This window comes from Mytilus galloprovincialis, chromosome 9 (genome assembly GCF_965363235.1).
Source record: "Mytilus galloprovincialis chromosome 9, xbMytGall1.hap1.1, whole genome shotgun sequence".
NCBI classification, from domain to species: Eukaryota; Metazoa; Mollusca; class Bivalvia; order Mytilida; family Mytilidae; genus Mytilus; species Mytilus galloprovincialis.
The window spans coordinates 79,312,500-79,328,699 of record NC_134846.1 but is presented as its reverse complement, the minus strand read 5'-3'; the positions used below and the strand labels follow the sequence as shown (position 1 = coordinate 79,328,699).

The 16,200-nt window shown below is 32.5% G+C and overlaps 1 protein-coding gene across 1 annotated transcript; it reads left to right on the top strand.

Annotated features, from left to right (window-relative positions):
- Positions 1-826: 826 nt before the first annotated feature.
- On the top strand, positions 827-15,237 carry LOC143047060 (plasminogen-like). The gene is made up of 11 exons (XM_076220038.1): positions 827-1,058; positions 2,227-2,343; positions 3,499-3,708; positions 4,670-4,711; positions 7,825-8,064; positions 8,865-8,981; positions 11,493-11,702; positions 12,444-12,485; positions 13,235-13,276; positions 14,421-14,533; positions 15,085-15,237. Exons 3-11 carry the CDS (start codon positions 3,510-3,512, stop codon positions 15,208-15,210), a joined length of 1,131 nt encoding a protein of 376 aa, XP_076076153.1. The 5' UTR covers positions 827-1,058; positions 2,227-2,343; positions 3,499-3,509; the 3' UTR covers positions 15,211-15,237.
- Positions 15,238-16,200: the final 963 nt, after the last annotated feature.

Sequence of the window (16,200 nt, the reverse complement as noted above, 5' to 3'; positions counted from 1 at the left end):
ATTATCAATTATACCAACTTACATGACTTAAAGTTCTGGTTATGTTTTAATTTTATTTACAACATAACGCAAACTATTTTTTTCTGTTAGATGTTAAACGTGAACAAAAATACCAAATGGAACAGCCTTATCATGATACCACATTATTTATTCTTATTGGACAGTCTTAGTTAAACATTGTTTCATGGGTTTTAATAGGAACAAGAAGAATACAACTATCTAACATGCGACCGTTTACTATAAAAAGAAATGTAACCATTTCATTAAACAAGAATGTCATAGTAATGAATTAGAGAATACGTCCAGCTTTCGGTTTGATATTTTAGACTTGTAAAAATTCATTTAAAATTTTGACTTCAAAAGAATTTTTGATGTATAGATCTATCAACCTTGTATAATGGCATATGAATATTTAATGTGAAATTTCTCAAAATTATCAGATCAGAAACTTACCTTGTACCTTTTTTTTTTTTCTAAACTAAAAAAACGAAATTTTCAAATATATGAAAACACAGTTTAAAGGAGAGTGTACTGCAGTGAACGCTTTAGTCTGATCTTTTTGGCCAAAAAAAGAACAAAACATTGTTTAATTTTGTTTGTAAATCACTAAAGGATATAGTTGAGTATGAAATGTGATTTGTGTAAATAAAACGATTTGGATCCAAACCGTTGGTATTAAGATTAAAACTAACACATATATGTCATTTTATCTTATAGACGAACTCAAACTTTTAATTGAAACAAAACCTTAGAAAAAATATTAACATTAAATAACTGTCTTAAATAACTCTGCAAATAAAACATGTTCACTCATGTAGGTATAGACTGGAAGACTGACTTATTGGGAGCATCATACAATGGAACATTAAGTGTTACAATCTCAGGACGTACGTGTCAAGCATGGGGATCTCAGACCCCACATAAACACTTATATAGCAAAATATCCGACCAATATAATTACTGCAGGAATCCTTCGTTAGACTATCCTGGACCCTGGTGTTACACAACAGATCCTAATGTTAAATATGAATATTGTCCTATCTATCTATGTGGAGTATGTAAGTAGTTAAATAAATATTTTAAAATTTCATCACAGATGAGTCTTTTGTAGACGATATAATTTTGGTATCTTTTTGTGTATTTTAGTAGTGTCCTTCGTTTTGCTTTCCAGATGTTTGCTTTATTCATGAGTTTAAGAAGACTTAATTTTTATGCATACATACGCACAGTGCATTCGAAAGGACTGGATTGTTATCAGTTTGTTTTGAATCCATCAAGAGAGCGACACAATATATGTACTTTTTTCTAAACTATCGGACTCTCTTAGACAATGGTATTGTGTAGTTTTGGCGAGGATCTGAATTTCAAATCGTCGCCATCATTTATGTACAAATGAATCTTTAGATTTTATGTCATTCACAATTAACGTTATAATGCTGGATCTTTCATGTGCTCCACAACATACCTACGATAGGTGTCAATCTGTTGTAGATACTAAACGTTCCAAAGATCAATAAGAGTACATAGTTGTTTGACCGTTATGGAACATCTGCTAAACAGATGATATCGGATATGTTCCTTATGTCATGACTACAATTCCGTTCCCTTTTTCACGAATATGACCTACGGAATTAGCCTATTTACCGGCTTTGTAATAAAATGAGCAACACGACGGGTGCCACATGAGGGATATGCTTACCCTTCCGGAGCACCGAAAATCAACCCAGGTTTTGGTGGGGTTCGTGTTGTTGGTGTACCCTTATTTGTGACATTTTGTTCACGCATAGTTACAACTCTATATAATGAAATGTGATGCAATTGTCGTACAAGTGAGAGGTTTAGCGCTATAAAACTAGGTTCAATCCACCATTTTCTACATTTGAAAATTCTTGTACCAAGTCAGGAATATAACAGTTGTCCATTCGTTTGATGTGTTTTATCATTTGATTTTGCCATTTGATTATGAACTTTCCGTTTGAATTTTTTTTACAAGTTAAGTTTCTAGTAAAAAGTAAACAAAATTACCCTTTAACTTCATCTCACTAATTATTAAAGTTTGGTGACTATGTTCGATGTTGAACGTATTTATTCCATCGTACTTGAAATATGGAGTATATCTCCCAGTTGATACAATATTCTAGAGCTTACATTTCATATAATGTCAATTTGTTTACGACTTATGAGTGTATATATATTATATTTACCTTATGCCTTTGTATCGCCTAGATTGTAGTGGTGGATTTTTCAAATGTGACGACGGGGAATGTATACAAGAACATTTAAAATGTAATGGATTTGAGGATTGCTCCGGTGGAGAAGATGAACTGAATTGTTACGATGAAGGTATTATGTAATATCGTACAGTGGTGTTCGTAGAATGGATTTATTATAGTATACCGTTTTTCGTCTGTTCCGTCAGTCCACGCCATGTTCAAAATCAAGAGAATAACAGCTTACAATGTTTTTTTATCAAATTTCATAATCCTTGTATGGAATTGTTGAATTGGTGTCTTTCATTCGTTTTAAATCATTGTTTACATATCAAACAATAAGGCGAGTATGATTGCATCCATTTACTTGAATTTGTAGGGTATTGTTGTTATTGTGAAAAATAAGCTCCTTTTCATTTTTAGAATTGTCTGGGTGATATTGAACCTGCAATTTTTTTACGTTTTGCGCACTTATTCGAGTATGCTCACAATATTCTATTTTCTAATGCAAAATTGTGGTTTAATATATGTTGCACTTTGTAAATACAACTACAACCATGCCTCTTTTGGAGAGATGTATAATGTTCGTAGAGTTTACTAACTGGTTTCCAGATATGATCACTATGTTTTATTTCATAGTTACATATCTTAGAACTGTTACCAGTATAAATACAAATGATATTGAATTCTGAGGGAAACTCTACGAAGTTCGGGGCATATAAATGCCGGGGCACTTGGCCTTTTACATTACAAAAAAGGGTTATATGAGTAACAGCAATGAGAATTTTTCTATAAAAAAAAGGAGGAGGCCATTTGCTTAAAAGTGTGGGAGTGTATACATATGCGAAATGTCTTGCTGCTATGAAGACCCATGAGGGGGCTTTGGCTATCAATTCTATATAGTGTACAGAATAGAAACGTCACAGATTTTAACTAAATACAAAGGACAAAAAATAGCATGTGTCTTTAACATCCAAATAGTAAATATAGTTTTTCAAAGATGATTTATTTCATTATTTGCATATGCTTTATTACAAAAATTAGAAATGCTTTCATGAAGTTTGGAAACTAGTTAAAACGTCGAGATGAAACGATATTTGAAGGGCTGTTATGTTAGCAGTACATACATCCTTAAGTAGAGGCATTCTATTATAACGATTTTATTATATAACATATTTTCTTCTCGGAAAAACCATTATGTTTCGACACCAATTTTTTTTAAATTATAAAACTGTATGCACAGATAAATTAAACAACACCGTTGTTATTGGTTTTTTTTAAACTATAGTGAACGAGTGTATGACAGAGAGCACGGGGTTAACATACAGAGGAAAGTTCAGTACGACACGGTCAGGAGACAAATGTTTGCGCTGGACAGATACAACTTTCCAAAGACAACTAAACCACTCGTATTGTAGAAATTTTAGCGCGAAACTGAAAGGTCCATGGTGTTTTATATCTTCTGATGACTGGGGTTATTGCGAAGTACCTCTGTGTGGTAAGATATGTGACTGTTGATGCCTCTATCCCCACCATGGGAAAAATGTGATTATGTGCACTTCTTTTATATTTATCTTGATCAATCAAACCGTCACTGAAAAAAAATCGGTTATTTTAAAATACTACGTGATATGATTTCCCCGACAAAAAAAACAACCCAACAGAGTCCAAATTAGCTGATATAAGAATAAGAAGATGAGTCAAATCTCCACCAGAATTCCAAATGACATAGAAGTTAACAACTCTGGGTTGCCGTACGGCCTTCAACAATGGGAAATACCCATGACTGCATACTAGTAGTAAAATATAATTATAGGCCCGAACTAAAAACGAAAAACATTACAAACGAGATAAATAACGACCTGATGTATGTACAACACTATTAACGAAAAACACATGTTATACAACATCAAACACCAATTGCTGAATTACAGGGTCTTGACTTGGGACAGACACATACAGAAAGTTCATTTTAAACAGATTCACTATTATATCGTGAGAATCCCCTGATGGATATTAAAGGGGTGATTTAGTTTTGTACTAATTTATTTCATTTCTGATGACTTTTATATTTGAACAATGATCATTTTCACCAAATTCCTGAGAAATACCGCTGTAGTCTTATACTTAACGTAACAAGAGTATGATTGAACACATTGTGTTCAGACATTTGCTCACCATTTGGGTCGACTGAAATAAAAGTTCAGTTTCATTTAGATTAGTTTATTCCAAGGACCATATAGATTTACTTTAACAAAATGCTGAAAACCTTACTGCATTAGAGGGGGCCCTAAGAATATGCTCAATCAATTTATCAAAAATTACTCTTCTAAAACAAACACGAGCCCGTAAATTCTTGTAAAACTCTATAGATTACCAAACTAACTCGTGAGATTAACCCGTTAGATTATGCTTAATATGTTAAACAATTGTGACATTGCTGGTTCTATTTTATCTAGAAAAGCAAAGAGAGGATGATTGTGAATTAGTTCGACAATATCGTAAGTTAATATTTCAAATGATGCCGTATTTTCAATTTTGTGATACTGAAAAGGATCGATAGTTAAATGACACATTCTTCTAGAATACATCAAAGTGTCATTTAAGAATATGCTTCTAGGGAAATTATACACTGCATTGCATTGCCATTTCAAGCATTGCGTTATTTTCGGTATATACATGTAAGTAAAAAAAAAAAAAATGGTTATGTTATACATTAGTAATGTTCAATGTTTTGCTCTCTGTCAAGCTTGTCTCTCTTTTTTTGACCAAGCGTAAATATGATGTTTAATTCGACATTTGGTCTACAATGTTAATCTTGCCTCTCAAATTGTTACAATTAAACAAATATTCAACCAATAGTGTGTATCAAACATGTATAATGGCATTATATCATGTATCATTTCTTATAATATTAGACTTGAAACTTGAATTTAAATCTCGACACACTAATGCCATAAAATAAAACATTTCTGAATTTTTAAAAGTTTTTCAAAAAAAGTGTAAAGTAGTGAACAGTTTGGTTTGAACTGTACTGTTGACAAAAAAAATCCATATTTTTAAACGCAAAAAAAAAAAAACACGAATGTTTAGTAAACCACTTGAAACTTGTTTAAATAGACAATAGACAATATTTTATTGGCACAAACGCATTTACAATAAATGGTAATGACCGAATGGATAAACAATTTGCATCGTAGTATAATACAAACAATTGTATATATGTAAATAAAAAATTAAAGGTATAATGAAAATCTATCTTTCAACATAAAAATGGTAGCATACGCTATAAATTTATTACTTTGGGATTTCATAAGGCATATTTCGTTAATAGTGACAAACAAAAAGGTAAAACATGCTACACAGAAGAATAAGTGGTCAGTATGCTGGAGTTTCTTATCGACAACATATTTGTTGAGTTTGGAGGTAGACTTTTTCAACAAATTGTCGGCATTCCTATGGGAACAAACTGTGCGTCTCTTCTTGCCGACCTCTTCTTATTTTCATATGAATCGGAGTTCGTTCCTCCAGACACTTGTCAAAAACAAGAGGATCAAAGAAGCCAGATTATTTAATTTCACTTTCAGATATATTGATGATGTTCTTTCCATAAACAATCCGAATTTTTCTGATTGGGTTCCATTAATATATCCCCCAGAACTAGAGATTAAAGAAACAACAGACATGGCTTCCTCCGCTTCATTTTTAGACTTATATCTCGAATTTGACTTACACAGTCATCTCAGTACCAGAATCTATGACAAACGAGACGATTTTAATTTTGAAATTATAAATTTTTCCCCACCTTAGTAGCAATATACCAACTTCACCTGCATATGGGATATATATTTCCCAACTTATTCGATATACAAGAGCTTGCAGCTCCTACTCAGACTTTGTAAAACGTCATCAGTGTCTGAGTAGAAAGTTGATGAACCAGGGGTATGTCAAAGAACGTCTGGTCCTTTTTCTAAAAAAGTTTATCGGAAGGTACCAAGACCTTGTTGATAAATATTCCGTATCAACTTCACAAATAATACACGATGGTCTTGGTGTATAGATTCTGCGTACTGATGTTGTTTATCATCTTAACAACGTGTTTTATAGTTCTCTCATTTGTCTTTGTTCTATTATTAATATTACTTTTGCTGTTGAATGGTTTTATGTGATATTCGTTTGACGTGGCTCGGTACTTATACATCTTGTCAATGTGTTTGTATTATCTTTCATTTTTTAGTGGTGTGTTTTGTATATGCGACTTTTTGTATTTCTTTGGTTCTTATAACGTGACTCTGTACTTTAAAAGATCCCGTCAGTATGATATTATTCTAATTTATGTCATTATGATATATTTCTATTATGAATTACTATATACGTTGAACCACAAACGACACAATCATTCAATCGCGTAGTGGAATTAACTATTTGTGGATTCTTATAAATTCTATATATAACTTTTGGACTAGTTTAAATTTCGGTCTATTTCTGAAATTTATTCTTACATCTTTTTCATTTTTTAACCCTGTATGCTAACATTGTCTAGGTAAATTTTAAAATTGTTTGTATGCACATTGAACGACAAATCTATGTGACGTATAAAATTTTCTGACGTCAGACACACAAATCAATGAATGTGTTTGTAGATAGATGTTTTTGTGTTCTGTTAAATTGCTCCTTTTAAAATTGTTATACGATCATGACTGATGAACCCATATTCTGACTATTCTATTTATTGTGTCTGTTTAGTTAACGCATCAATGTAAATATAACGGAAATTGATGAGACTGTCATCAAAGTGAGAGGGTTAGCGCTATAAAACCAGGTTTAATCCACCATTTTCTACATTTGAAAATGCCTGTACCAAGTCAGGAATATGACAGTTCTTGTCCATTCGTTTTTGATGCGTTTTGTTATTTGATTTTGCCAAGTGATTATGGACTTTCCGAATTGATTTTCCTCTAAGTTTAGTATTATTGTGATTTTACTTTTTGCAATAGATTACTTCTTGCATTTAAACAATTTGTTACGAAAGAGAAATATAGTTTTAATGCCATGTAAGATTTGTTATTAAGTATAAGCTTTATACAAAAGTCTATCTAAAACTGGAGCTACCTCTGCAGTGGGACAGCATGTGCTGTTCATTCTCAATTTCGCCACTTTTACAGATTTCACAATTCTTTGATCTCTGGCACTTTAAATATCTTCCTCTTTCAATGGCAAGGTTATGAGCACTGACTCTTTATCTACACAATCATGATCGATCTGATCTATTTCTTAAAACATCAACCGTTCACTTATTTTTAATCATTCTGGAAAAATGTTAATTTTAGAGATACTGAAATATTTACGTGTTGTTCCTGAAAACCCAGGATGGACAATTAGTCTTTGTTTTATTAAACCAAAAAGGGGTCTAATAGAAAGGTAAACGTTTGACAAATATGATTCCCTTCAGGTATAAATCGTAGACATATATGTTAATGCCAACATGTATGAAAAAAGAAATATTATCATCTTATGAACAAAGTAAACATTTTCATTGAAATATAACATTGGGGAAAAAAATCAACGATTGTATTTCAATAACTGTGACAGATGAGCATGTTTATTTGTGTAGGTATAGATTGGAAGACTGACTTGTTAGGAGTATCATACAATGGAACATTGAATGTTACAGTATCAGGACGTACCTGCCAAGCATGGGGATCTCAGACCCCACATAAACACTTATTTACCAAAATATCGAACCAGTCTAATTACTGCAGGAATCCATCATTAAACTATCCTGGACCCTGGTGTTACACCACAGATCCTAATGTTAAATATGAATATTGTCCTATCTATTTATGTGGAGTATGTAAGTAGTAAAGCAATAATTAAGCTGTGGTATGGCTTTCATATTCCAAATATCATCTTTATTCATTGGTTTACAAAGATTAAATGTTTGTACATACGCACATACTCTGCTTCTCAATGTTTATCACAGTGAAAACACATAATATATTAACTTTTCCTATATTATCGGACCTGTAAGACATAGGAACATGTTTTATATTTTGATTCCTTTTTAGCTGAGATTGTGAAAACATCATGAAAATTCTGACCATACATTACACAAATGCTATTACACCGAATGAAATATCATCTATTAGAATGGCTCCTTAGAAAAGAATGTCACCCTAATTGGTCAAGTATTTTTAGAAAGAAAAGGGGATGTAGACGAAACGCGCGTCTGGCGTACTAAATTATAATCCTGGTACTAGTAGAAATGGGCATTTTGCCTTACGTCATACGACGTAGAACCCCTTAAATAGTTCTTTCCGTGGTTCTTGAATGTGTAAAGGTCATTGCATTCGTTCTGCACGATGCGTTGAATTTATATCTTTTAAACAAATATGTTTTTAATAGCAAAATATAAAACGTTTAATGGATAAAAACAAATTTGAAAAAAAACGTGAATCGTTTTCTATAACACATTTGGCAATTTTTAATTATTTTAATGCAATATGCATTCAATAGGTATCGTTTTGTTACGCTCATTTTGTTCCATTTCGTTGCCAGTTTGTACTCGATTGATGAGATTGAATATTCCTTTGCAATTATCCGCCTCTCTTTTACATGATATAAACTTTACTGAATCTTTTTATTATTTCTTAGATTGTAGTGGTGGATTTTTTAAATGTGACGACGGGGAATGCCTACAAGAACATCTTAAATGTAATGGATTTGTGGATTGCTCCAATGGTGAAGATGAACTGTACTGTTATGATGAAGGTACCTTAGAATACAAGTGTCGTTTTCTAGGGATGTTCATAGTTGGGAAATCATGACATACTGCTGTCCATTTCTTTGTCAATTAACTCTAAATTCAAAAGAAAGAGAACATCGATACACCCATTTCTTTTTTAATGAAAGGTGTAGGTTCAGTAAGACCCAATTTTGGCCCAAAAATATAGCAGTTTAACAAAATTGTTAAGATGTAAACTTTTATCTATTTATTGAAAAGAATACTTCTGTTACATAAGTATGGGCTCTTTTTGACAATACAATGCACATGTTTCGAGTACTAGCATCATTAAGTCATGATAAATTACCGAAATCTTCACAATATTAGCATTTAAGTTACATTGTATACGGTTTCTGTCTTAAATGGAAGTGGTCGTATTCGCGCTCATTCTTTATATTAAAAAGAAAGTTATATTTGATGATAATACATAAAGGTTGAGAGTGAACACGGATGCGGCCACTTTCATCTGAAAAGTGACATATTATGGCATATTTAATAGATGTTACTTATCTAAGCTTGAAATTGATCGTCTTTAATGACTAACTCAGTTGAAATCTCCCTAATAAACTAATTGAATCAACTGATGTAGACACGTAAGTATTAAAAAAGTGTCCAAAATCTTTCATCAGATCAACCTTAATTTTGAGGCCCAAATCGGCCCTTACCAGACCTTCTCTTTTCTCTTTTCCTGACACTTGTATGGAATAAAATGTATTTGGTTCGGCTACAAGACAAAAAGAAAAAGCACCTTGCAATATTCTTTTATTTTACTTATAGATATATATGTCATATCACTGAATAACCCATATTTCTGTTAGCGCTTGCATCACATATATCCCAGTGAACTTGAAATTAAGGGTTCTACTGATACAAGAAGAACTGCCCCATATCTTGATCTTTTCGTCGTTATTAAAAAAAGATGGACGACTTCACACTAAAATAAATGACAAACGGGATGATTTCAACTTCCAAATTATCAATTTCCCATTTCTCAGCAGTAACTTTCCCTCTGCTCCGTCGTACGGTGTTTACATATCTCAATTGATACGTTATGCTCGTGCATGTTCACACTATAGGTTGCACTTTGTACAGCTGTTTCTCAAATCACGGCTCTTTTGGGGAGATCTTGAATATTCATAGAAAATTAATTTTGTTTACATACTGGTTCCCAGTTATGCTCTCTGTGTTGCATCTCACAGAGACATAACTTGGGAATATTACCAGTAAATTTACATGTGTTTATTGTTTATATTGAAATCTGTGGAAACCCTACAGTCGAGGAGGGGGCAGTTAAGAAAATGAGTGTTAGTTTAAACTCTTAGAAGTTCAGGGCATATAAACGTTGAAAATATGTCGCACATCCCTATAGTTTGACCTATGAAAAAAATTGTGGTGTATATAAACTTTCAATTCTAGGATATGATTTTTTTCAAAACTTCATAGTAAAAGTGGTACAGTTTTAGTCGTAAAAGGATTCCTATGGGAAATTGCATTGTAAATATTTACAGAAATGCAACCTATACTGGCTTCATATACAGGAGCGTGCTCCTTACCCAGAAACTGTTCCATCATAGTTATGAAGAGGAAAGATTAGAAATGACACTCCGTTTATGTTATGGACACCATCACGATTGGTTGATCTATATGATGTGTCTTTGTTGCTAAACTAACTGTTGGCAATTTTACCACGTCTTAGATTGTGGTTAAACATCTATGTTGTTAAGTTCCGAACTTGACCTATTCCCGAATATGACTGTCATACCGAGTGTACATTTACATTGCTATACGATGTGTCTCGATATTTTGTACATCCGACATTCATGTAATTATTTTTTTTATGTTTCTGTTTATGATTTCGGCTCAATATTGTGTTTTGTCTTATCGTTCATAGTCCAAATAATTATAAATTGCCTTTCAATACCAACATTGTCATGCAAATTGATTAAACTAGTAATGTGAAAATAATTGTTTAAAGTTCGAGATTACATGTTCGTGACGTAAATGCGCCACTGTTTGTGGTATCCTGTGGTGTATGTCGTTGATGGAAGATGTTCGTTGTTGTTCTTTGGTTTGCATGTTGTGGCGACAATTATATAATTATTGTGCGTTTTTCTGTGATGAGTGTTCTTGTGTGTGTTGGTGTTATATTTCTGTTATGTAGTGTTGTTATTTAAGCGATATTTTTTAACATTGTCATTTAAGCAGGAGGTTAGATTAGCCATAAAATCAGGTTCCATCCACTATTTTTGCTTAAGATGTCCTGTACCAAGTCAGGAATATGGCAGATGTTACCAAATAATTCGTTTCTATGTATGTTGGTGTTTGTTTTGTTGCACTTCATTGTTCCTGCTGTTCCTTTGTTTTCCTCTTATAGTTGATGTATTTCCCTCGGTTTAGCTTGTAACCTGGATTTGTTTTCTCCCATTCGAATTATGGCTTTTGAACACCGGTATACTACTGTTGCCTTAATTTATTGTGTTGTTTTTTTAAACTTATAGTGAACGAGTGTATGGCAGATAGCGCGGGACTTACATACAGAGGACAAGTCAGTATAACACAAGCAGGAGATAAATGTTTGCGCTGGTCAGATACAACTTTCCAAATACAACTAAACCACACGTATTGTCGAAATTTTAGCGCAAAACTGAAAGGTCCATGGTGTTTTATATCTTCTAATGACTGGGATTATTGTAATGTATCTCTGTGTGGTAAGATACTCGACTGATGATGCCCCTATTCACACAATGTAAAGCAAAATTATGTGCACTGTTTTTATCTTTTTCTAGATCAATCAGGACATTGTGTTTATTAATTTAACCTATAAACTTTCGCTGAAAAATATTGTTATTTTAAATGAGATGTGAAATAATTGCCAGCGAGACAACTATCCAAATGAAGCGGATATTCACTTAAAAATATTCCTCTAATATCGTGATACCCTTATGGTAATTGAATAGGTCAGGTTGATTTTGTATTAATTAATTTCATTTTTGAAGAAACTATATATAGAACAATGAAAACCCTGTGTCTTTAGGTTATCATTGTTTTTATTTGTAATTCATGAGAAGTCCGCTTAATTTGTATGCTTAGAGCAATTTGAGTATGATCAGACACATTTTCTGAAGACATTTCAGCACCAGTTGGACTGGCTGCAGTAAAAAATCAGATTCATTTACTGGTATTTGTACATGTATTAGGGGTCACATAAATTTGGTTTTATGAAATGTAAAACACTTTACAGCATTATTAAATTGGTACCAATAAAGAATATGCTCAATCAATTCATGATCAAATCCCTTCTCTAAAGAAAAACTACTAGTAAAACAAATGGAACTACAAAAAACTGTAACACACTATAGATAACCTGTTAACTAACTCATGAGACTGAAGCGCTTAAATATTATTATAATATTGCACGATATTGAAATTGTTGGTTTTATTTTATCCAGAAAAGCAAAGAGAAGATGAGTGTGAAACAGTTGAATTATACCGTAAGTTAAACTTTGAAATATTGCTGCATTTTCAATTTGTACTGTTGATAAGGATTCATGGTGAAATGATGAGTAATTTAAGAAGACAATCAAGTTATTGTTTAAACACTGTTCAGAATGTACAGATTGTTTAACAACCCAGTCCTATCATGATCTACGGCTTGTTACCAAATCATCACAAAGACAGTCTATCTGTATACCAGTAGTTTAATCATGCATACCAACTTCAGCTGCATGTATTGCTATCAATAAAAGTGTATAATATGACTCGGTTTACTATGTTTGGTGTAGATAACAAATCTCAGCATTACATATGCAAACAGATATAGGAAGATGTGGTTTGAGTTCCAATGAGACAACTCTCCATCAAAGTCACAATTTATAAAAGTAAAACATTATAGGTCAAGGTACGGTCTTCAACACGGAGCCTTGGCTCACCGTGACCGAACAGCAAGCTATAAAGGGCCCCGAAATTCACTTGTGTAAAACCATTCAAACGGGAAAACCAACGGTCTAATCTATATAAAAAACGAGAAACGAAAAACACTTATGAACCACATAAACAAACGACAACTACTGATTATCAGATTTCTGACTTGGGACAGTTGCAAACAATTGCAGCAGGATTAAACGTTTTAATGGTACCAAACCTTCTCTCTTGTCTGAAACAATAGTGCAACATCACAACATAGAAAGACTATAATGTCGTTCATCATATTTGTCGTTTTTCATAATATTGATCTTTTTAGGGAATGGCAGTGTCATTGACAAGCCAGGAAAGACCTTAGCAGGTTGTATATCTTTTTAAAAAGAATATTGTATATTGATCTCGATGTCTTTTTAAGATATTCAACGTTTTGAAACTAAAAATGTTGAAAAATCTTAATCATCTGCTTTTGCAACAAAAAGGACATTTGTAGGTATTTTGGTCTTGTGTCTCTTCAGGTGTTTTGATTTTATACATCCTTGGCAATCATATGTTTTGGTTTGAGCCCCTAATTAGATAAATCCAGAATTGAAACCGTAAATGGATGCGCTAAATTACTAGTTGTCATTTCGGTTTTTTTTTCCATTCCATAGCGAAGTACGAAGCTTTTATCCGTTTTTCGTCTTTTTTACACAAAAAAAGACATTTAGACTATTTTTAGAATCGAAAGCATCAACTGTGAGATTAAAACAATAATAAGAAATATACTGAATATAACTGATTGTACACAAATTTCTTAGGTTTCTAATTTTTTTTTAATATTGATGTTCTACCTATAAATATAGATGACCCAAGCTAAATGTTTCACCTGGCACCAATTTCTTATTTTTGTATGTTTGTTCATATGCACTTTAACTTGGTAGATTTATTTACTCTTTTATCTCTATTGATTTGAGCGCCGCGGTTTTTTATATATTAAAAGACAAGCGCGTGTGGTGCGCTAGATTATATCTTTGATGACTTTCTTCGTTTAAAAAAAATCATAATCACATTACTCAAAGAGGAGTAATCAATAGAGTAACCTTTTCCTGCTTTCGATGTGGTATCCGTCAAATGAGTCCAACGTCATGTCCTTAACTTAGTCTCAAAACCAAGACTATGATGAAACGAGTAATAACGTCAGACATGTGAAACATCTATCCAACCAAAATCCGTGCATGCATATCAGAGTTGTAACATACAAACCATATTCAACATTCAAAAATTCAGTCAAAGGTTTATTATTACGACATAGAGTTGCTAATTTGACGAGTGATAGCATTGGTGAATAGCAAAATAAAATGATAAGTATTATCAAAACACTTTTTTCATTAGTATTGCTATCAATTTGTTTAATTTTGCGAATAGTGTGACTACCAAACAAAAGTGTTTTACACTTTAGAAGTCAGACAGTTGAGACAATTTTAACAAAATTCATGTATAGAAGAAAATCAAATATATATTTGAAGGATACACTATTACTACAGTTATCGGCATTGCTGGTGCTTCGTCTGCAGTTATTGTTCTTTACCAGTTCAAAAAACTTCTGCGAAATAAGATTGGATCAAAACAACAAACGAAGGTAGAATACGCTAATTTGATTCCAGAATACTTTCATATCTTTTTGTCAGACGAAATACATATACTGAGTAAAACAAAGTAGCAACATATATTTAAGGTTTCATATTTTCAAAAATATACTTTACTTCTAAAGCATAGCAAAACATGCATTAGTATATAAAACAAAGAAAAGAAACCATAAGGTTCAACTTTCTGAAATCTTGGAATTTTCTAATTTAATGTCTTTTAATTAAAATTTATGTTGCTGATTTTATTTTGAAAAAGTTAATAACGCGCAGTAAAAAGTAGCTATTTCAAGGAGAGAAGATATCTAGAAATGTAATGTGAAGTAAGTGATATGAGGATACGTTAATGAGACAATCCACAACGAGAGCAATAACCAAAAGTCATCAAGAGGGCAATAAACATTCTTAAACAAGGGATAGCCACGAGGGATATTCAAGATGTTAAATTTAAAATCGTCTATATAAATTCAGAAACAATCCTGAAAAAACTCGGATCCACCCTGACTAAATGTTTTCAACGATACACCTGGGGTTTTGTTTATTTCAGGTGCGACCAAAGAGCAAAAAGGACAACAATCCACCGAAAACATTGCCTATTCCAAGTGTTCAAAGTAAACTTGGGATTGCACAACGCCAAACTGTGCACGTCAATACAGATCTGAAATATATTTAACAAAGTAATAAAGAATTTATTTACCAATTGTGTCTTAGACTTTTATTAAAAACTATAAAAAAAAATGTTGCTTGACTACTACATGTTACTGGTAATAACTATCGTTAATAGTAGTATTACATGATGCATTAAATTTTAACTAGTTTGCTTAAACAGTTGTCCGATAGACAGGTCAGTAGTTAAATCTACCAACTACCGACAGACCATTTGCTTTTTAAAGCTAGCTCTTACTCTAAATATGATTAGCATGATTAGCGGGAAAAGTAGTAATATTTCTATTTACGATACATGTACATGCATTTAATGCCTTGGTATTTAAATTCAGACCAGAGAGCAATTATTGCAGTTATCGAAAAGCGTTCCCGTTCCCTCCTAAATAAACTTTAAGGAGGTGGGGTGTGTATATGCAAAGTCTTTGATACACACAAGACGTGTAGTTTTAGAGGAGTTAAAGATTTTGATAAGAAAGTAACATTTATACACCAGTTTTGAAGGTGTCGTCTCTTTCATAACAACAACAAATCGATCGAGTGATTGGGTCGTCATTGTCTTATGTCCAGGGACAACTTAATATTTGAAGTTTGAGAAACCCATGCTTTAATTTAGTGTTTGGTTTGGGAATTTAACAGGTCTGTGGTAGGGTTTGATATGGGTAAGAGTTAGTTTGAAGTCCCTGTGCTCCATTCTGAATTTGTATGTTTGATAATGTGTTGTGTAAACATTTGAAAAATATCTTCGGAAAATTTTATGGTCATTGATATTAAATTTGTGTGCATTCTTACATTATTTAATAGTCAAAGGAGGAGGAGCTAGACTGTGCAATAACAACTTATGTGATGGTCTAAGCTCCTCTCATTCTTTGCTTTATCTATAACAAGCGACCAATAGTTGGATTGGATAGTACAATAACTAAGATATCATTCAGATAACGCGCTCATCTAAAAATAACAGAAGGTAACGCACTCGAAGATATAAGCGAATTAAGATTAC

Coding starts and splice junctions, on each gene's coding strand:
- LOC143047060 (XM_076220038.1), top strand. CDS start 3,510: ATGACAGAGAGCACGGGGTTAACATACAGAGGAAAGTTCAGTACGACA. Junction 3,709..4,669: donor TTGCGAAGTACCTCTGTGTG/GTAAGATATGTG, acceptor TATTTTATCTAG/AAAAGCAAAGAGAGGATGAT. Junction 11,703..12,443: donor TTGTAATGTATCTCTGTGTG/GTAAGATACTCG, acceptor TATTTTATCCAG/AAAAGCAAAGAGAAGATGAG.